This window comes from Phragmites australis, chromosome 3 (genome assembly GCF_958298935.1).
Source record: "Phragmites australis chromosome 3, lpPhrAust1.1, whole genome shotgun sequence".
In the NCBI taxonomy this organism is placed as follows: domain Eukaryota; kingdom Viridiplantae; phylum Streptophyta; class Magnoliopsida; order Poales; family Poaceae; genus Phragmites; species Phragmites australis.
The window spans coordinates 43,111,537-43,133,445 of NC_084923.1; the positions used below are offsets into that span (position 1 = coordinate 43,111,537).

At 43.3% G+C, this 21,909-nt stretch overlaps 2 protein-coding genes across 2 annotated transcripts; one reads left to right on the plus strand and one right to left on the minus strand.

Annotated features, from left to right (window-relative positions):
* Positions 1–7,394: 7,394 nt before the first annotated feature.
* Positions 7,395–9,664, plus strand: LOC133913210 (uncharacterized). Its single transcript, XM_062356284.1, has 5 exons — positions 7,395–7,701; positions 7,801–7,900; positions 8,110–8,198; positions 9,030–9,141; positions 9,350–9,664. Exons 1-5 carry the CDS (start codon positions 7,555–7,557, stop codon positions 9,538–9,540), a joined length of 639 nt encoding a protein of 212 aa, XP_062212268.1. The 5' UTR covers positions 7,395–7,554; the 3' UTR covers positions 9,541–9,664.
* Positions 9,665–10,424: 760 nt separating this feature from the next.
* On the minus strand, positions 10,425–15,984 carry LOC133913212 (homeobox protein knotted-1-like 7). The gene is made up of 5 exons (XM_062356285.1): positions 15,454–15,984; positions 15,237–15,359; positions 14,956–15,100; positions 11,089–11,345; positions 10,425–10,961 (listed from the first exon to the last, which is right to left on the minus strand). The coding sequence occupies exons 1-5, from the start codon at positions 15,751–15,753 to the stop codon at positions 10,710–10,712; spliced, it is 1,077 nt and encodes a 358-aa protein (XP_062212269.1). The 5' UTR covers positions 15,754–15,984; the 3' UTR covers positions 10,425–10,709.
* Positions 15,985–21,909: the final 5,925 nt, after the last annotated feature.

Genomic DNA, 21,909 nt, shown 5'->3' on the forward strand with positions numbered 1-21,909 from the left:
CCACCTCCCGATTACTCTTGACCTTACTGAGTCGAATTATAATCAGTGGTGCGCCTTCTTTGATACTGTTTTTGGCAAATTCACACTTGGCGCTCATGTCAACACCATGACGTCTCAGGCTCCATCCGATCCTGAGTGACTGATGATTCACTTCCATCATCAATTGGATCTACACCACTGTGTCGAAGGAGATTCTTGACTTAGTGATGAAGCCCAACAGTACTGCACAAGTGTCTAGCAATCCATCGAGCACCTATTTTGCGGCAACAGGATTACGCGTGCGGTGTACATTGAAGATGAGTTCCAAAGCGTCTTCTAGGGAGACATGACGATAATGCAGTACTGAACCAAGCTAAAGACTCTTGCTGATGCCCTTCGAGATGTCGGATAGGCAGTCCGAGAAGAGAACCAGGTTCTGAATCTACTCCGTGGTCTCAATCCCAAATTTCATCATGTGATTCCCATCATCACGTCCAAAGACCCTCTTACATATCTGCTCTTGGTCAGTTCATCTCTCCTTCTTGAGGAACTTCAATCTGGACAAACTAAGAATTAGATCGCTACACAAGCTCTCATTGTTGGATGCTCCTCTTCTTCTGTTGTCAATACAACAATAGGAAACAGGAACAAAGGCAACCGACATAAGAAGAACAAATCCTTCAGTCCAATTCCTCCATCACTTGTGGTGGATCTCCATCCACCAGAGTTGGACCTCACCCTCCGACAACTTCTCCGTCGCTGAGGGCTCCGTCCTTGAACCCATGGACTGGAATGGTTCACTCCTGGACCATGCCACGGTGCCCGCCCAGTGCCAGCATGCTTGGTTCGCGCCCAGGTGCTCCCTCCATCCAACATGTGCTGACTGCAGCTCCAAGCTTTATGGGACCACCCTCGGCCACATCTTCTTGGGATCAGGATGGTCTTCTTCATGCACTCCATAACACCGGCGTCTCAACATCTCCGGCCAGTGGGTCCTCCAACTGGTTCCTCGACACCAATGCTTCCTCGCACTTCACCGCTAATCCTGGTATACTCCATTCGTTCCATCCCTACAATTCCAACAATTCCATTATTTTTGGTAACATCAACACACTTCATATCACTCACTATGGTGATTCTTCCATTCTCACTTCTGCATCTCCCCTATTTCTTCACAACATTCTCTTCTCCCCAAAATTAATGAATTCTCCATTCATGCCTTAACCCGTGGTAATCAAGTCACTATCGAGTTTGACAAACATGGTTTCTCTACCAAAGATCAACTCACCAAAAAGGTGACTCTCCAATGTAACAGCGACAGTGATCTCTACCCTCTTCGTCTAGCTCCACCAGTTTGCCATCTCACTACAAATAACTCGGGCGCTCTATGGCACCAGTTTCTCAGCCACCCTGGTCGTGCCTCTTCATGGCCGGGCATGCACTCTTTTCCGTTTTCATGTAATAAATCCTTCTAGCATAATTGCCAAGCTTGTAATCTTGGCAAACATAGGAGATTGCCATTTTCAAATTCTACCTCCCATAACACTTACCTTTTCAATTAGTGCATGCTAATGTATGGACATCTCCTATTGTAAGCATTTTCGGCCTTCAGTATTACCTTGTGATTTTGGATGATTACTCCCACTTCACTTGGATCTTTCCAATGCGCAAGAAATCAGAAGTTCTATATATTTTTCTTGCCTTTCACACATATATTATTAGTCAATTCCAGCTACCAATACTCTCCTTGTAGACTGACAATGGTAGAGAGTTTGACAATCATGCTCTTCACAACTTCCTAAAGGCCAGAGGCATTTCTTTGCGGTTATCATGGTCGTATACTTAACAAAATGGAAAAGGAATGAATCCTGCATGTAATCATTGACCGTGTGCGCAAACTTCAGTTCCACTCTTCCATGCTTCTGTCTTTTTGGGCCGAAGCGCTTGCCACTACCACTTACCTGCTGAACTGACGGTCGTGCACCGCAACTAGCTCACTCACTCCATTTTAGCTCCTTTTTGGCCACTCTCCTTTATGATCACCTTAGGGTTTTCAGTTGCTTGTGTTTTCCCAACATATCTTCACAGTCACCTCACAAACTCTCTCCAAGATTAGTCTCTTGTGTCTTTTTGGGTTACCCTTCTGAACACATGGGTTATCGTTGTTTTAATCCCCTCACCTGGTGCATTGTCACTTCTCATCACGTTCGGTTTGTTGAGGATTCATTTCCTTTTCAAGCTCCAACACATCACCATACATCATCTGATCACGGTGATCTGCAAAACCACCACCAACATGATCCATTTTTTCTGCCACCACAATCTTCAAACATCGCACCTAAACCCTCACAACCTTGTGCTATTCGATCACCTTCTTGAGACTCACCCACTGCATTTTCCTCTCCATCCAATTCCCATTCACCCAGGACACCAATGGCTCTGAGTCTTGCACTCGGCTCAGCACCCTTGTTGATGGCCCGACAACAATCCTACATCTGACAACAGGATGCAACTCCCTCCGAGCCTATTCCCACCGCGCCTTCAGTCACATCGACACCACATATACCTGTGTCCAGCTGAGACCCAGTCCACCCAATGATCACTTGTGATTGCGCATGCATCTACAAGCCTAATCCAAAATTTGCTAATGCCACTCATTTCACCCACGACATTTCCCCCATTCCCAAATCCATTCGATCTGCTTTGCGCAATCCGCACTGGAAAGCTGCCATGGACTAGGAATTCAAAGCCTTGCTCGTCAATGGTACTTGGACGCTCGTGCCTTGTCCCCCAAATGCCAATATTGTTATCGGAAAATGAGTGTTCCGGCACAAACACAAGCCATACATCTAGACGTCACGACATTGACTTCGGGGACACCTTCAATCCTGTTGTTAAGCCGGCAACCATTCGATCAATCTTGAAGCTTGTCGCATCTCGCTCATGGCCGACCATACAGCTAGATGTCTCAAATGCCTTTTTACATAGGCAACTCAATGAACGAGTGTTCTATCAACAACCTACCAGGTATATCGATCCATCTCGCCTGAATGATGTTTGCCTTCTTTCCAATCTTTCTATGGACTCAAACATGCGCCTGGTATACCCGTTTTGCTTACCATCTCTCCTCCATCGAGTTCATCTCAACGCGTTTAGATTCCTCCTTGTTCATTTATCGTCGTGGAGACGATACTGCTTTTTTGCTCATCTATGTGGATGATATGATTCTCATTGCATCCTTCGCTGATGTTCTAAACTGCCTTGTTCGTTCCCTTCAAACTCAATCCGTCATCAAGAGCATGGATGCCTTGCACTACTTCCTCTGGATTCAGGTAACACGAACGGCCAAGGGGCTCTTACTTTCATAGCCAAGTATGTCGAGGAGCTCTTGGAACACGCAGGCATGGCGAATTGTTAGTCCATCTCCACTCCGATTAACATCAAGGCCAAGATTTCGAGCACATCATGCGCCAAGCTCAAGCTCTCTAATCCTACCAATTACCATAGCTCGACTCGTCCGGATTTGACTCACGTTGTGCAACAAGTGTGTCTCCATATGCATGATTCACGCGATTGCCTTCTGACACTTGTCAAATGCATTCTACAGTAAGTTCGCGGCATGATGACGCTCGGTCTGCACATCTCCAGCTCCATGCAACTCGCTCTCATCACGTACTTGGACGCTAACAGGGCACGTTGTCTTGACACACGACGGTCGACGTCTGGCTAAACCATCTTCCTCGGTGACTCTCTGGTGTCTTGGTCCTCCAAGCGACAACCGATGATATCATGCTCCAACGTGAAGGCTGAGTACACGGCGGTGGCTAACTCCATTGCTAAGTGCGTTTGGCTTCGCCAGCTTCTGGGTGAGCTGAATTGCGCTATCCCTCAGCGACAATCGTGTACTGCAACAACATATCATCGGTCTACATGGGTGCTAATCCAGTTCATCACCGTCGGACCAAACACATTGAGGTTGACCTTCATTTTGCTCGGGAAAAAGTCACCATGGGTGCGGTTCGTGTTCTGCATGTTCCTACCTCGTAGTAGTTCACGAATATCATGACTAATGGCTTCCCTACAACTACGTTTAACAACATGAGATCCACCCTCTGCATCGCCAATGGAGACGCATCGACTACGAGCGAGGGGGGGGGGGGGAGGGGTTGAATCACTCTTGGCTGACGCCCGTTTTGCTGACTAGCTCAATTTCTACTGCTGACTAGCTCGTGTGTGTACATTTAGGAGGACGTTTAGGATTCAGTTAAGAGCCAAGTCTTTGTGTGATTCGGTTATAAATAGCCAGCACCATGAACAATACATTTGTGTGTTGAATCGCATATCCTTTCACATGGTTATGCATCTTGTCTACCCATGTTCTAGTCATAAACTCAGCTTTGGTGCTCACCTTTCCCTTAGATTTAGATTCTCTTTAACAGAACTCTAGCTTCGAGATCTATTAAAGATCTAAAGTTTGCAGAATAAAATAGAGTGATTTAAATATCTATTTTTAGTTCAAAATAAGAACAAAATAGCTATATCAAAGACCTTAAATCTGCTCACAGCTCTAGCTACAAGAATTATTGAGCCGAAGCTTTGCTAAACAAACCTTAAATACAGATATGAATATTATATGTACACGTAAATGTGTTCAATAATCAAAACACATATTTGTATTACGTAAGACTTATACTTCCAATCTAATCTAATATAGGCGTGTGGTTAGACGTTCATAAGTGTGCGTGAGCCTTGTATGCGTCCAACATGTATTTAAAAAGTGTAGCAGTTATTTAAACAAGATCTTAACATGTCCTCGTAGTAATGGCCTTGATGTACATGCGCCATATTGTTAGAAATTTTCGGACTCAACCCCAGCCCAAAAAACATCAAAATTAAAACCTAGTAAAAGGAGTCATATCCTTACGTTCAAAGTGCTCCCATCCATTCCTGATCGTTATGGTGTACCGTTGCCTAAGCTAAGCTTACCACATGAGCGTCCTATACAGTCGTGGATCTCAAAAGTGAACAAAAGCACAACGTCGATTCCGGTCAAGGTGTACGTAGTACGTTACGTGTAGGCCGTGGCGCAGCAGCAGTACAGGATACCGGACGAGACGAGGGCGGGATGCATGTGGATGGGAACCGGCCGGAGGGGACGGGAATAAAGCTGGGGGGCGGGTCGGGGTCGGGGACACGATCATGGTGAAGAATCTAAGCGGATTATTTTTGACATGACGCTTTGTCCACACACCTCATGTTTGCTAATGTGTCCATAAAATTCTCTCCTTTTGAACCCAACGACCTACATGTCGACCCGTAGAGTAATATATCTAACGTACATGAATATGGATCCAAATCATATGATTTCAACATAAAATCACGGATAAACAGTAAAATAAGGGAGGATAAACAGTATTATAGCTTCAAACACTGTAGCAGAATATGCTGTAGCACGATATTGTAGCAAAAATATTGCACTATCAATACTGTAGCAATATTATAGTATCAGATCTATCCATCTCAAATCAAACAGTCATATCAATTTAAAGTCACTGATTTGATGAAGTCAGCGGATCTCATTCCAGTAATATGACCTTTTTTTGACAAAAAGAAAGCAAGCTAAGCCATTTTAGTTTTACCACTGTAAACCGAGATTTGCTTTGATAAAAGCTCTCTAATTCAGAAAACAAATAGAGAAAAGCTCATTTTAATTTACTCTCCCATAGTATTGTATATTTCTAGTTACATCTGAACTTATTTTTCCGCCCATTTAACCTAGGTTTTTTTATATCGGATCCCTTCAACCCTTGGACCAGTTAGCTTGCGGATGGTGGTATTGTCACATGGTCACCATGTCACCCGATTTTGCCATGTATATCATACGGAGATACCGATATTGCCATATGTATACATTGCTCGTGGAGATTACCAAGGCGATTTCATGGATCTTCCTATTGCTAGCTAGATTATTTGCACATGTGACGTGGTATCCATGGTGGAAAAACCGGGTTACATCATTACACGACGGCCCTGCTGGCATCCGATGTCAAAACCCAACCTCAACGGGTGAGATGACCCCATACTAAAGCTTTTACGATGCCAAGTGGATAAAAACATAATCGAAGAAATATGTGCTTTTTTTAAGCAAAAAGATACTAAGACCCTATTTGAAACACATTAATTTTACAAAAAAATTATAAGAATCAGTTCAGTTCCTGCAGGAATGAGAGGAACTACTCCATTCCAAATGGAGCCTAAAAGTGCTATTTTGAAATGATGATACAATCTTTTATCATTTCTTTATCCACTATTTTCTATAGCGGTATATTCGAATGATCTTATAAAGTTATAAGATTAGAATCCGCTTAGGTAACATTTGCTCATAAGTACTGTAGGATGCCACTTTTCTAAGTAAATTATATAAAAGAAGTGATTTTATGTTGAAAGTGAATTAGTGAAAGCTAATTTTTTCAGCTCTCAACATCCAGTTTGTTTTAAAAAAATCACTTTCACGAATTCATCAAAAAACTAAAAACTGAAAATTACTATTTAGCAGAGTTCTCTTTGTTTTTGCTCGGGAAGATGCTCTGCAAGGTCTGTCAAATAAGTCCTAGTAAACACTGGATAGCGACTACATATTTACTTTAGTGCATGCAGTAAATAAACGTTTTTTAAGGTACCAATCATAGTTCCTTTCTCCTATTCCACAGTGCATATATACCTATTTTCTTTGTGCTACCAACTTGCAAGGTCCTAAAATTTGACCTTATCAAAATCAGGTTCTAAAATTTGTAACATCTTAGTTATGAATAATAAAAAAAAATTGACCGTCCAAAGTTTTCCCCTAGCTTAGAATAAGAAAATTTAGACCTAAAACTAAATGGGTACCAAATAACTTTAGACACCATTGAAATTTAGGGCGTGCTTAGTTGGCTTGACCGTCCAGCTCGTCTCGCCTCGCTTGGCAGGGCTAATCTTGCTAGAGTCGGAGAGCGGTTTCGACTTGCCCGAGCTGGCAAAGTAAATTATGAAAAACACATGCACTAAGGCAATGAGCAAGACAATTAAATGTCTGATTTTTTATCCAGCCAAACAAGAAAATTGGCAATAAGATATCCAAACGCGCCCTTTGTTTGGGCCCCTTCACTCACCTCAAGTTTGGACTAGAGAACAGTACGAGGTGACATTTGTTTAGGCCCAGGGATAGGCGTGGAGCACCAGTAGATATCTATAGATCAACGCTAGTATAATTTAATTAACTAAATAATTATTTTAATATACTTAAAATAGTTAATTAGTTGATTGAGTTAAACTAAAATGGATCCACGACCGCTCTATGCCCATCCCTATGGGCCGGTAAGCTACTTTTCCAGCCCAACTCAATGTATCCTAGTGGCCCAAACGAAAGGCCCAATACAGAAAGGCGGGCCATTGTCCCGAGCATCTAGGCTCGAAAAACGGCTCGGCGACCGCAACCCCGTCGCCTCCATCGAACTCCGGCGGCCGCATCCGGCCGACTCCGGCGATTCCCCGGCGCGTCCCTCCGCCTAGTCCTGCCTGCGCTCGGACGCTCTCATGGGGGCCTCCGAATCGCTCCTTTCCAGGCAGCCGGCGCTGCAGCCGCGGCCGCCGTGGGCGGATGAGATCACGACGGTGTCCGAGGGCCGGCGCGACGACGCCGACGCCGACCCACTGATCCGCCGCATCCGATCGCTCACCATAGTAAGAACGAAGCTCTGGCCTCTTCTGATTCTCCCTGCAGATTTCCCTTCCTGTTGACGCTTTGGGCTTCGGTTGGGTGTTGTTGTTGGGGTTTTGTAGGCTCCACCGCTGTTGAGCGGTCAGTCGGAATCAGAGGCGGAGAGCAGCCTCACCGACATCCTCGTCCGGAAGCCCTCCACCTCCTCCTCTGCCACCTCCGGTGAGTCGCTTCCACGCTGCTACTTTGGTTAGTTACTGTGTTGTTACTATGCACGAAGATTTTTTTTTGAAGCAAAAATGCTGGAAGCATTTTGTGTAGATTGTTCAATTGGACAGATGTACGCTGTATTCCAAACAATATGTAGTGAACACGGTTGGATTTTCGTAAATCTTGTTGAAGCTTATGTGTGTCTCTGTAATCGTCTGTAGGAAATCTGAACCCGAGTGTCCTGGGTGAGCTTTTCTCGATGTACCGTGAATGGCAAGAAGAGAATGCCAAGAAAATTAGCCGAAAGCAGGTTTGTGGAATTTCTGCGAGAGAACTTTCTGTTTGTTTGATGCTGTTGAGAATTAGCAAAGGAAAACATTTCTCATCGAAGAAATTCTTCACCGATAGGAGGCAGTTGTGTTTGGATTCTTGCTAGTTTCTCATTTTTTATTTGATACGATGTGGTTGCTTGAGTTATTCATTTACGGTTCATAATGTGTTGAAAAGAAAGCACCTTTGCTTCACATGTTTGCAAATTTTCTGTTCGGTGACATATCTTGATGACGAAATGAATAACCTAGATAAATTGTTGTGCCAATTGCCAAAGCCTTTTAGTTCTCTGTGTTGCTTATGCTGTTGTTACAACTTACGATACAAACACAACAATGGGATCCTGTGAATTAATGAGAAACATTGTACTAGTATCAAATTAATGGGCACAGACCGGTTGCTGTTTCAACCTAAACATTGCCTTTTCAATTTAGCGCCATAAATATAGCAAGAAAATATTTTGGTAGTTCATTTTTATGAATAACTGGTACAGTTTTACTGTGTTCCTGTTAGCCTCACTGTTTTGACCAATATTGGCCTTTGCACTGTTATGCTACAACCCATTAATTTGGTTTCCACTTTGCACAGTAGATATCCATGACTGAACTTAAAATGTGACGCAGAACTTAACTAATGAATTCTAAATGCACAAGGTTAGTGTGCAAGTGGTACTTACAGAACAGATAACTCTGAACATAAGTACATAACTGAAGATATTTGACATTTGCATTGTATGACTTCACGCCTTCTGTGTTTTTATTTGTCAGCTAGTTTATGGTGATAAGCTCTAATATAATATGTAATGGTGCAGGAGGAGATAGAAAACAAGATAGAAACGGCTGATGCATTGGCTGTTAAGCTTCTCCAGCGGTTCAATTATTCTCTTACTTCCATGAGATCCACCTCTCACAACCTTGCTGAAGGTAACAATTCAATTATTTCTTAAATATGTCTTTTTAAATAATAATAATTCGTCATCCATCTCATTGTTGGATATTTTAACTCTAGCCTATTTGAGGCTGAAAGCACAATTAGGGAGATGAACTTGTACCGTTCTTACTACTTGTTCTGAAAGGTTTAGAATATCATGGAAGCATCCGAAATTACTTGCTGACACTGCTCTGCTCACAGTCCAACCGCTGCAGATTGAAGTTGGTGAGTTGAAGGGCAGGTTAACTGAAGTTATAAGTAATTGCGATGCATTGTGCAAGCGAATTGATGCAGAAGGACCAGAAAGTCTGCGATCATCTGTTCAGTCTTTCACGGCTGGTAGAGTGGAGGCAGAAGGTAGCGGTTCACTTGACCCAAAACAAGAGTCCTAAATTGTACAATCTTATATGACTTAACTGCTGACAGTAATGCATGGGAAGAAGGTTCAGTATGATGCTTAGTAGGTCCTGGAGAAATACATTGGAGGCTTTACCATGTATACATACTACCTTTATATTGTGCGAGACCAATTTTAACATCAGAAAAACATGGGTGGTTGCACGTGAACTTCATTTCCCTTCGGCAAACCCGACGGCCGACACTTTTCCTGTTCTGAATGTGAGATCCTGGGATGTTTCGAAGTAGTCAGTCGAGAGGGCAGCGCTGGTGGCTAGTGCTATATATATATTTTTTATTGCGTTTCAGTAAGGCTTCGCTGCAATTTTATAGTGAGGCTGGAGCAGCGTTTACACAAGTTCACAAAAAATACTAGTTCTGAACTCAAACTGAAGCAGCGGACGCTCTGCCGGGGGCCGGTGCGAGCGCGCGCGTGGTTCGGCCGGCGGCTCGGAGAGACGAACGGATGCGCCTGAGGCCGTGAAGGGCCGCGTGTCGGCGTGTGCTCTTTTTAACCGCGCGCCCCCATTTCCTCCCCGTCCACGCGCACCGGGCGTGTGCGCTCCCGTCCTGCCTCCTTTGCGTTGCTGGACTCCGCGCGCACCTTGCATGTCCTGCGCTCCCACAAGGTGCCGCAAAAGTAGCTAGGGACCTATTGCATGCAGGTCACGTCAAAGAGGCAGCGGCCGTTTGTATCCCCACTGACGGTGGCAACATCGGCAATGCTGTTCGCTGTCAGTTCTGTTTCCAGTGCTCGTTCATTCGTGGCAAATGCAACTATACTTGCACTTGTGGACACATGGCCTATACCGTCCGTTCATTCATTCCAGGAACAGAAATATGGTTGATCCAGCAGGCCAATCTAACAGTGACAAGATCATAAGAATTAGGTCTTCCCTGTTCTTCGATCCTCTTTTTTACACACAAAAGCCTCTTATATCCACAAATGGTAATTCATCGAAACTAATTACCCTTCGGGTATAGAAGCAGAATATTTGGAAGTTCCAAACCTATAAGGCCGCCTATACCGTCGTGACATGCACACATTTGATAGTGCGATGGCGCGCAGATGGAGTAATGCAGACCTCATTCTTCCAAGCAATGGTGTACATATATAGGCCAAGCAGTGCAGGCACGCACGGTATTAAGGTGCTGCCGCACTGGCTTAGCTATGCCAGAGGCCATGAGCCCCATGATCCGGCCGGGCATAGACCATCGCCGGCGTTGCCCCCACGAGGCGGGCGTCGACGTAAAGCGCAGCGGCAGCGTTCTGCGGTGCCTGGTGGAAAGCGTCCATGACCGCGAACTGCATCTCCTCCGACGGCTTCCAGTGCCGCTTCCGCTGGTTGATGAACCAGTTGTTGATCTGCTTCTGCTCCAGCCCCGTCGACTCGGCCAGCGCCATCTTCTCCATCTCCTGCATGCAACAATGGCGCCGCAGGCGCCGCAGAACCTCCATCACCTCATCAACATATATACATGCACACGAATTTTTTTAAGTATATTTCCATGCATGCAATGCAACCATGCATAACTGTGCGCACCGTGGGGTAGGGCCATCGATAGTGCAGCTCCCACCAGGTGAGCAGCTTCTGCCGGGCCTCCTTGGGGAGCTTGCCACTCTTCCTCTTCTTGCACAGCTCCTTTCTCAGGCTGCCCAAGTACCCACTGTACTTCTTGAGGAGGTGCCTCTTCAGCTCCTTGTCATCGGAGCGAGGGTCGATGCCGAGAGCTTCTTCTGCCTCCATGCCACTGCCTTCTTCTTGGTCATCGTCAGACGGATCAATGCCACTTTTCTCTTCTGCTCAGCCAAAAGTTAATAGACATTGATATATCAGGGGCTCAGGGGCCAGGGCTCGCAAAACTCAATAGCAGTATACTGAAGAGTGGCATTAACTAATCACGTAAGCTAACACAGACACTACTAAGGGCTCACAAAAATCAATAGTACTGAAGAAAAGAGCAATGGTGTTAACGAAAAACATGATCTAAACAAATACAATAGTACACGTGCACCTATACGAAATGATCTTGAAATTCTGGAATTAATTGGTAAACCTATCCCATATAGGTTGTGTAATATTCTTCATTGTAGTAGCTAGTGTAACAAACACAAACAGACTGATCCATTCTCAATTGAACCCCCACACATCAACTCTTGAACTTAGTTATGTGCTTCTGTGCTCTCTTTGTCGATCATATCCTTGATAATACATCTATGGAATACAGCATTTAGAAATTTAGGATCCTTTCATGCAAATGAAATGTGGAATACAGTATGAACAGTTAAGCACTGCTAGACACGCTGCCATGCCTACATTGTTCAAAATTCAACAATTCCAACTTGAATGAACAAATTATATGTTCTGACTGGTCAACAAATACTGGCACCACCTATGTGCAAAAATAAAAAATTAGAAGTGGGAGATGGACAAAGAAATAACAGCTAAGTGAGGATGGGCGAGGAGAGTTACGATACTATTCATTGTATGAACTATGGAGTTTTCATTGCAATAAGTTGGACATATCAACGAGCAGGGTGTATCATGTAATTCTGTTATGATTTTTCTACGATTTTATACCACTTATTCTGACCATCAATTCATCACAAAAATTATTTATAATATTCTTTTGCCACTAAGTATTTATAGTATTAATGTTTTAGGGGCTTTATTTAGTAGCATACAAATACAAACACGATTTTGTGTGCATTATTTCAGAACAAATTTGATGGAGATGGGCGGCTAATTAAATTTATAAATATCAAACATTATGTGGGTCTTTGAAATGATCCTGCTGTACTACAATAGAGGTGATACAATTTTATTAGAGGATCATATTTAGTCAAGCTTTAGCTTTTTCAATAATATAGCTTATTGTGTTTTAGTAGTCCCAAAGGGCTATACCTCCTACTTATTTCACCTTATTTTACAGTACGATGAAGGGAACTTCTCAAGTGCGTACTTACTGTTGGGCATGGGTTTTTGGCTTTGAAACTTTTTGGAACACAAGATCTATAAACACAAGTTTAGGCTGATAAGTGTACCGATAAATGCATTTGAATACATTTTTTTTGAGAAACTATGTTTTCTTGCTTATAAATATCCCCACTTCAAAAATCATGCCTCCATCACCAGCTCACCGCCCACTGGAGGTTATGAATATGGTTATACGATAAGCCCATGAGGCAAGAAGCTCCCACAATCCAGCCTACATTGTCATATAATGAAGCTCATGCATGCGTGTAACACTAGGAGGGGCCAAAAAATACGGATGAGTTGTTATTATATATTATTTGTAAAACACAATTTTATGGTCAGCAAATGATCTTCATTTCTTCAAGTTAGAGATACCCCTTAAAAAAAATGTTATGTTTGGTCATGTCTTTCACATGATTAAAAAAGTTAAATCACATGATAAATTATGGTTTTTGAACGGTTATTTAACAATAAGGCTCCTTTGGAATGGAAGAAACATGTAGGAATTTTGGAGGATTCAATTCCTATAGGAAATTTTCCTATAAAGCTCTTTGAAACAAAGGATTAGACTTCCCAAATCCTATGAAATTCCTGTGGAATGGATTAATTCATAGGAATTTTGGAGGATTCCTAGCATGAGGTCCAAACTCATGGAAAAAATCCGTCGAGTCTATCTCTCTCATCTAATTACTGTGTTTTTCTTACGCTTTATCCAAACGGATCATTCTTACAATTTTTATGTGTTTCTCAATCCTCTGTTTTACACTTTCTTCCCTATCAGATCTTGTGTTCTTCCTATTCCTGCGTTCTAAAGAGATCCTAAGATGCAGATCTTACACGGTGAGCAACTAATGTTACCTGTGCACTTAAAAAGACAAATTAAAATATTATATTGTAGAAAAGATATACATCCTTTTTGGTATGAAAGAGCAGGAAGATATGCCTCTCACAATAGTCTACTATGATTTACACACTGGAACTACAAGAAAAACATCATGTTGAGGCATCTTTCAATACATTAGCCAACTAGCGACGATGTATCGGACATGACCATTTGCAGTAACTCCTAAGGTATTACTGGTTTCAGCAATTTTCCTATATAAATTAGCTCATCAAATTAGATGATCTTATGCTCTAGTTAGTGAAGACACAAATCCAATCCAAAAGTAGCATGCTACAGCAGTTTGAATCTTTAGAGGGTAGTACAGTTCTTCGGACACTCTAAGGGCCCGTTTGGTTGCCCGCATGGCTTAGTCTAGCTCATATCTAGTGAGCCACACTGAGTTTAGCCAAATTGGAGAGATGCAATATGGTATGCTTGGTTGACTGCATGTGCTCAGTCTGAGTAAGAAGATATTATGTTTGGTTATCCACATGAGTATATATAGCAGGAGATTCAAACAAATTAAAACATGCACAAATTAATTATGCCGCACTTGGATGAATTTGTGCATGTTTGAATTTATTTTAATCCAAACTGAATTAAAAAGAGAATATCACATAAAATGATAAAAATGCATATAAATAGAGTATTTACAAATGAACTTATTTTTTCACCAAATAACAAGGTTGAATTTTTTTATAAATTAATACATCACATTATAAGAATATTAGTAAAATTTCCCTGTATTTAGGAATTTATTTGAGGCATCAAAAATTTCTAGAAGTTATAAAAATAGGTTTTTTGGAGAATTTTAATTAAATATTAGCTTATGATTTTTGGATCAAATCAATTAAAATTGATTGCTAGTGAGTTTAGTTTGCTCATTAAAAACGTTTAGAATTTTTGAACTATTCTTATATTTATAAATAAAATCGAGAGTTAAATGAAAAAAACACAGGGACATTGACACGAGCGCTTGCACCGAGCGAGTCTGACCGGACGGAAACAAAATCGAAATCCGTTTCTACGGCACCTGGCTGGCACCAAACAGGCTATAAGCAAAAGCCGCACAGTCCACACCCTGCATCTTACCAAGTACGAATCCAAGCATAAGATTTGCCCCATAGGGCATGCGGTCAGTTTCTCCACATTTATAATCAGTAAAGCAAAACTTTACAGTCAGATGAGACCAGACATGAGAGCAAGACCTAGCATGTAGGCAAATGATCCTCTGCTCACTTCACGACTACGCTGCCACGTACACCCCCAAAGTCACTGGTGAACAAGATAGTGTCACATATACCTAGGCAATAGACTCGCACACAACACTGATCATTAAGGAAGCAGTACTGTTTGACTTGAGAAGTGCATTACTTATTAGACTACTTATTTGCAAATATGCAAAGAGAAGCTAAGCTAGTCATGTCACAGGAACAAAACAATCTGAAAAGCATCTGTACTATCTGCTACTATGCGGTGTCCATTTTTGCCGAGACGAAGTAATTAATATGGAACCGCTTATAGGATATTGAGCTGAAAAGTTCAATTACCTGCAGATATGAGAGCTCCCAGGGGTGGCCCAGTACCAGTAATGGAGTGGAGCTGCGACTCCACCGTCCTCAGGAACTCCTTGGCCTCCCGCAGCGGGCGGCTCAGCTCCTCCTTCCACGCCACAAGCAGCTCGCAGTACGATTCCTGATCACAATACAAACTTACATATAAAGAAACAGATTAACCCAACCCAGTAATACCCTTTCATGATCCCTAACCGTATACTACATCTAAAGATCCCAGGGAGGCAGGGAGTAGCATGTGCAGCTAATATATATACCATGAACTGGTCGAGCTCCGGGTCCGGCCCAGCGTGCGCGTCGCCCGCTCCCGCCCGCTGCCGCGCCTCCCGCTCACGTGCCGCCGCTGCGATCTCCTCAGCCGCCTCCGGGGGACAGACGACCTAAGAACACAAATGAACGCATATAAACATAGACCACAACATGCATCTGTGCTTGCAATTTCATATACTTGTGTAGTTTGTCTCGCGCGCATGCCTTGTGGCAGTCCAAGAAGGCGGCGAGGAGGCCGTGGTAGCGAGGGTGGGAGACGATCTTGGCCTTGACGGGGTCGAGGCCAAAGCGGCGACCGCCATGGTTACTGCCGCTAGACGCATGTATCACTGGTGCATCAACTTGAGCTCGAGGTCGAGCTCCACCGCTGGGATTTGAACTAGGGACGGTGTAGACTTGCACGGAGACTTTAGAAGAAGATGGCAATGATGAAGGCGGCGGCGGCGGCGGCCACCTTGCAGCACCCGGGTGGCCGCGGCCTCCAAGATCGGAGAGATCCACCATCAGCAGCTATAGCTAGGTTTCTTGATATCTGGGTGAGGAAGAAGAGGGAGGGAAAGAGAGCAGAGAAGTGAAGAGTACAGCTAGCTAGGGCTAAGCATGGAGATTTGCTTACTACTTAGCTTAGATCTTGGAATTGGGGAATAAATAAAAGGCAAGGAGGGGGAACAGAAACAGTAGAGACGAAAAGGAAAAGGAGCCACTGTGGCTTTGGAGTTGAGTGGCTGTCGCACAGAGATGAGATTGCATAGCGTAGGGTAGGGGGTGAGGGTGAAGTAGGAAAAGAAAGGAGAGGAGAGGTCTGGTAGCCGTCATGTCCGATGTCAAATCAGGTAAAGAGCCGGAGTGTGAATTTCATGGCTAGTGTTTTCACGGCGAAATGATGCTTGCTGTCTTTGGCCGTCCTTAGCCTTGACGGCCTGAAGTTTGCGAAGAGAAATTCCAAATTGAACTTTGAGGCATCATAAATTCATGTACGAGTAAACTTGTCGTATTTTGATAAGATCTCATTCCACAAGAATTCTGCAGGGACTTGTACGCAAATTGTACTATTTCATGTATAATCCTTACGTTCCCAAGGTGGTCTCTAGTTCCCACGGCAAGGTCTTCAAGATTTTCTGGGTGTTTTTTTTAAGTGACTGATAGTTTTTAAGACTAATTTGGATATTTTCTGTGGGTGAAAACGAATTAGCAATAAAAAATCACCGACCAATAATTCTTAGCAAAAGATCAGTATTGAGCATTTACTAAATAACACTTAGAAATTATCCAAATAAATTAGAAAATCATCGACCATTTGAAAAAATTTCTAAAGAAGGGTAATAACCGTCGCTCATTCCCAAAAGTCACTCGAAAAATATTGGAGATCTTGTAGTGTCTATATTTTCAATGTGCACTATGTCAATGTTATTCAATCTTGGGATACATCGTTCTAAACAAGCACGGGTAAAAACGACTGAGTTTGGGTCCCTAGACATATGGGCGCATACAGAGCCGTTTAGGCGTGCAAGGCGCTTCCTAGTAGGGCAATAAGGTGCCCCTAGTTTGCTTGCTGCTTTAGAGGATATGGCTCAGTTCCGATGCAGGATGGGGGCACCCTTGGGCCTAGGGGTATCAGGCATATACCCTGTATTCTTCCACGGAGGTGTATTAGGCTTGCTTGTCCGAGGTAGGGACGTAGCTGAGTTAGCAATATCCCCACGATTGGCACTAATGTTGTTGTAAACAAGGATGAGTAGATGCTTCACGTGACATACTTAGGGTTTGTTTATTTCAGTTTTAGATCATGACTTTCAGTTTTTATAATCTGAAGTTGAAATAAATAGACAGTCTTTACAATCTGCCCTGTATTCATCCTAAGTTAGTCGTAGGTGACGGGTCATAGTTGTGACCTATCACCTATTACGACTCATAAGTAACAGGTCATTCTAGTCAGTTATCGGATCACAACTTGATCCGTCATCAACGACTAACTCATCAGTGACGGATCATCCTAGTCAGTTATTAGTGACGAGTTAAGTTGAGAAAAATAACATAGAATACAGATATATATGAGTATATATTTGTACCACTATACAAATATATATACACACACAGCATAAACCTAAGTATATGAATACCTAGGGGTATATATACACACAATACATGAAATGATAGCTCTGTGTATTAATCAAGTCATTGATGACGGGTCAGCTTGACGGAGCAGGGCGGCACGGTGGTGGGGCAGGGCGGGGAGGCACGGCGATACGACGGTGGGGCGGCGAGGCCGAGGGCAGGGAAACCGGGCGACGGGACAGGGCGTCACAACAGCGTGGAGGGCGACCGGGCGGTGGGGCAGGGAGGCCAGTGGCGGGGCGAGGAGGGGAAGGAGATCGGAGGCAGGGTGGCCGGGTAGGGTGGCACGACGGTGGGACAGGCCGGGGACGCACAGTGGTACGGTAGTGGGGCGGTAAGGTCGGGGGCGGGAGGCCGGGCAAGGGGATGGGGTGGCACGGCAACAGGGCGGGACGACGGGGTGAGGAGGCCCATGCCAGCTCGTCTAAACCAAGCCATGTTGTGCCAGCCCACCATGTCGAGGCGTCGGTCCAGGCATGACCTGGTCTATCTACCCTTGTGCCTAGGCTAGCCTGGGCCATGCCTATAATGATGTGCCTCAAGTTGGCCTAGTAGGCATGGCTCAGTTGACTATCTTTAGGAGGGAGTATGAAATTCATATGTTGGTCTTATCTTTAACGGTCTGCACAAAGGGGCCCACGGTAGTAATCATTTTATGAGCCTCCTGGCACAAGTCTCTTGAGCCTCTTGCCACAGGACCTTCCTAGTTCTTCGGTGAAGCTTGACTTGAGCCCAATCGAAATGGAGGGGTGTCCGCAAAGGCCCTTGTCACGGGCCCTTGGGGACTCACCATAGGTTTCTGGAGTCTCATGTCACAGGTCTATGGAGCTAGGGATCAGTGACGATGTAGTGGTAGTAATATTCTGTTCTCAAATAGATATCTTTTTAGAATACGTGTAGTTAAACTTCAAAAACTTTAATTATTAATATACACAAAATTTTTAGGATTCAACCCACGCAAAAGAAATGAGTGAATTCGGCATAAAAACTACTTTTATATGATTCTATATATGTAACAAATTTCATTAAGAAATAATTATAAAAAAGTAATGTTAAAACATATGTATTGGAGATCATGTTGATATCTTAAATGACAAATAAAAAAGAGCGGAGGTAGTAAATCAATTCAGTTCTCCCGATACTTGAGCATAAAGAAGATAATAAGCACACATGAGACAAATTGCATAGGTTCTCTTCTTATTTAAAGGAGCTTGTCGAATATTTATTCCTAATAATGTGTCCGTAATTAGACTGAGGTACCTTTGAGATCAGGGATCGAACATAAAACAAGACAAGCGATGTAGACAGGTTTGAGCCATTGACTGGAGTAATACCCTACATCCTATATGGAGATTGATATATGTGTGTGTGTGTATTCTCTCGAGTACAAATAAGGTGGTTAGACCTATTCGAATGAGTAGATCGGATCTAAACTAAACTAGAATTGAAGTCGCTGAGTATTTCCTATGGTCTTGGTGCTTGCGCTGAGTTTAGTTGTGTTGAACTGCTCTTGGTCGTCGAAGTTGTGGTGTTTTATAGAAGCTGTCATTTCAAGGGTTTGGGTCCCTGCCTTATATAGGTCCTGGCACTGCTCTGAATCCTGCCGTAATTGATGAGGAGTCCTCCGTCTTTTGGATCAAAGCAAGGCAGTTGAATCCAGCTTGGATACTAATCGTACTCGAGTCGGTTAACCTGATCAAGATCTTCTTAGTATGAGCTTTTTTTTTATCTCTAAGTATATCGGGTCCCGCGGATTCGGGTCGATAATATCTAGAGTCGTTAAAGATGCGAGAACAAGGTATCCTATCCATCTATGATGTACTCCTTACGTGTATATACACTATAGTTAGATATTCGACAGTAGCTCCCTAACTCTGCTTAGTAAGGAGGATTTTCACAAGCATCTACTCGAGTACTGCCAAGTCTGAACCTGATCAAGTAAGGTAGATTAAGCATGCAGTCGAAAGAATCGAGCAAGGCAAAGCTCTGTTTTGAGTATCGAGTGGAAACATTATTGGGTCGAGCACCCTACCGTTGTCTCGAGACTTGAGAAAGGCTTGAAAACTCGACTTCCTGACATCTGTCTCTGACTAGAGTTAAAAAGAAATCTCCGAAATTTGAAACGTTGAGTATACGTGCATTTAATGCATCCAAATAGGCATGCAGAGATTCGCACGACACCATCATCCCGTCTTTCATGCCAAACGAGACGCCTCAATGGTGCCTCAAAATATCTCCGAGATGGAAACAATTTCTGGAATCCACCTCCAAAAAGGGGATATTTTCCAAAATTCATTGTGGGATGAGGCCTATTTATTCTTTTGATGAGAGTTTTGCCATCCAACCTCTTCAACTTCCATAGTTTGCTTGCCTTAGAATTTTTTTCGTCGTTGTCTCTTTCTCTAGCATCACCGCTCTTACTCAGAAACTCATCCTTTAGCTTGAATCCAATTGAGGGGACCTCCAACTAGGCGGCCTTGCCATTGGGGGTGATGGACATCATCTCCAACAAGTTACTGCATCCGGAAGACTTCACCAGCAGCTCTAGGCTACTCGAAAAAGTAAGAAGGAAGCAAAGTAGGTTTCTGCACGGAATATATTCTGGAGGGATTAATTGCTCAGAGGGGATGTTAGGAGGATGGATATCCGGGAAATAATCTACTTACTACTAACGACAGGTTCATTCTCTCTGAGTTTGAGCACATTATGCTTCTTACTATACTCCTATAGATCAATCACGGGAAGAAAGACTAACTTTCCTTACTTTCCCAACCCTGCTATTGTAAAAAGAACCCTTTTGTTTTGAGACTAGCTAGTCGCTATGGTTTGTGGGAAAACTCTTCTCTCTCTGGTATCACTTCGAGTCCTTCTAGAAGATGAATCGGTTGTCAAAGAATCTTATAAGGAACCCCAGTCCTATAAGTCAGCTTATAATCTATTGCCACATTGTTCATTGGTCTATTCTCAGAGTGGGCATGACAGACCAGCACTCCAACCTACTGATCTATTTCCCCAACTTTCAATTGCTAAAAACAACAATTCTAGAAGGGACATAGCCCTAAACTACATAAACTCTTGTTTGAATGCCCCTTCATATTATCTTATGAAATTGTGAGTTGACTATTTCTCAACAGGGCATGATAGTGGTGCTCGTCATATAAATATAGAATAGATATAGATAGAGAGACATTCTATTGATTCACGAAATGGCTCATCGATCCAAATGAATAATTCCTTTGGTCCCCCCTCCCCCTCCGCTCAAAAACTGACCCACAACACAACGCCCATTTGTTTCGTGCGTGGGAAGGCAACGAAGTTCAGCTCAAAAGTCCGGAGTGGAGCTTTTTCTACTGTGTTTGCACCACCTTGTGTGAAGTGCATAGAGTAGCGGAACTTATGCCATGGATCTTAAAAGGTCCTTTCATGCACGAGGACGGCGTGGTAGAGATACATTACCTAGGGAGTGACGCAATTTTCGATCTTTGTCTTCGGGATTTGGTTGGCGATAGTTGGGAGATGATTGGTGCCTTGAATGGGCTTTTGATCGTCATCGAATGGGCACGTTAGATCAAGGCCAAGGTAGTAAATCCAGTGACCAGATGGTTCTCTGACCTACCTCCGCTTTCCTATGATGTATTCTAGGTGAATCTGGAAGGATGTGTAGTGCGAAGGGATGTGAAACTATTCATCATTGTCACTCCAAGGATGCCATGTTTTCATCTTCAGATGACAAATGGAGTGCAGATTTGTATTATCGATGGAACAACACAATGGTTTCAGATTTCCAACATCAAGTTTTAGTGGAATATCGCAGATTTTTTGGATGGAATTGCTTATGAGAATCCATCAGGGGCCATAATGGCATTGGAATAGTCGATGCCTGAGTTTGAGTCCTGGCAGCCTGGACTAGGGAGAGGTCGACTCATCTTGGTCGAAATCCTATTTTCGATAGGACCGGTTGACAATTGAGCAAAAACATCTCGGAACAAGGTTCGTGCGTTCTTCCTGAAGATCGGTGACCAAATTAACGATTCGGCTAAACACAACGCTCTAATGCTGGTCTCTCTTCATGCCTTCAATGATGACATTTGGGAACTGCTAAGATGGAAATCTGTTTCTTTGGTGATAGAAAGAATAATCCTGCTGGGTATGAAGTCCGAGGCCATGCCACCAATTCTTGGAATCACCACGCAGAGCCGAATTCTCAGCTTCCACTGAGTAAACCTAGCTTACGAATGGGATGGATGTTTGGTGCTTGAAATTCCATACCATTATGGGGCCTCTAGAACAATAAAATCCCTCATGTGGAATTTTAAGTGACATTTTTGTAGACGGTAGTCGCCCAAGCTTTCCCCTTAGAAACGTAATAAATTTTCTAGTAGGTTTTTGATTGATGGTTGTGATGAAAACTTGGATGTTACTTTGCTTGTCCATCATGCTTTTACCCTTATTTCCTTGTCAGTGAAATAAAGTTAACATGAATATATGCAAAAACTGATTAGCACATGCCATGTCCATCCTCGAGATTTGTTGGCTGAGTATCTG

Excerpts from the sequence above, each read along its gene's own strand:
- LOC133913212 (XM_062356285.1), bottom strand. The coding sequence starts at position 15,753 with ATGGTGGATCTCTCCGATCTTGGAGGCCGCGGCCACCCGGGTGCTGCA. Across the intron at positions 15,101-15,236 it reads CGGAGCTCGACCAGTTCATG|GAATCGTACTGCGAGCTGCT; the intron begins GTATATATATTA and ends TATTGTGATCAG. Across the intron at positions 11,346-14,955 it reads GGGAGCTCTCATATCTGCAG|AAGAGAAAAGTGGCATTGAT; the intron begins GTAATTGAACTT and ends TTGGCTGAGCAG.
- LOC133913210 (XM_062356284.1), top strand. The coding sequence starts at position 7,555 with ATGGGGGCCTCCGAATCGCTCCTTTCCAGGCAGCCGGCGCTGCAGCCG. Across the intron at positions 7,901-8,109 it reads CTCCTCCTCTGCCACCTCCG|GAAATCTGAACCCGAGTGTC; the intron begins GTGAGTCGCTTC and ends AATCGTCTGTAG. Across the intron at positions 8,199-9,029 it reads AGAAAATTAGCCGAAAGCAG|GAGGAGATAGAAAACAAGAT; the intron begins GTTTGTGGAATT and ends GTAATGGTGCAG.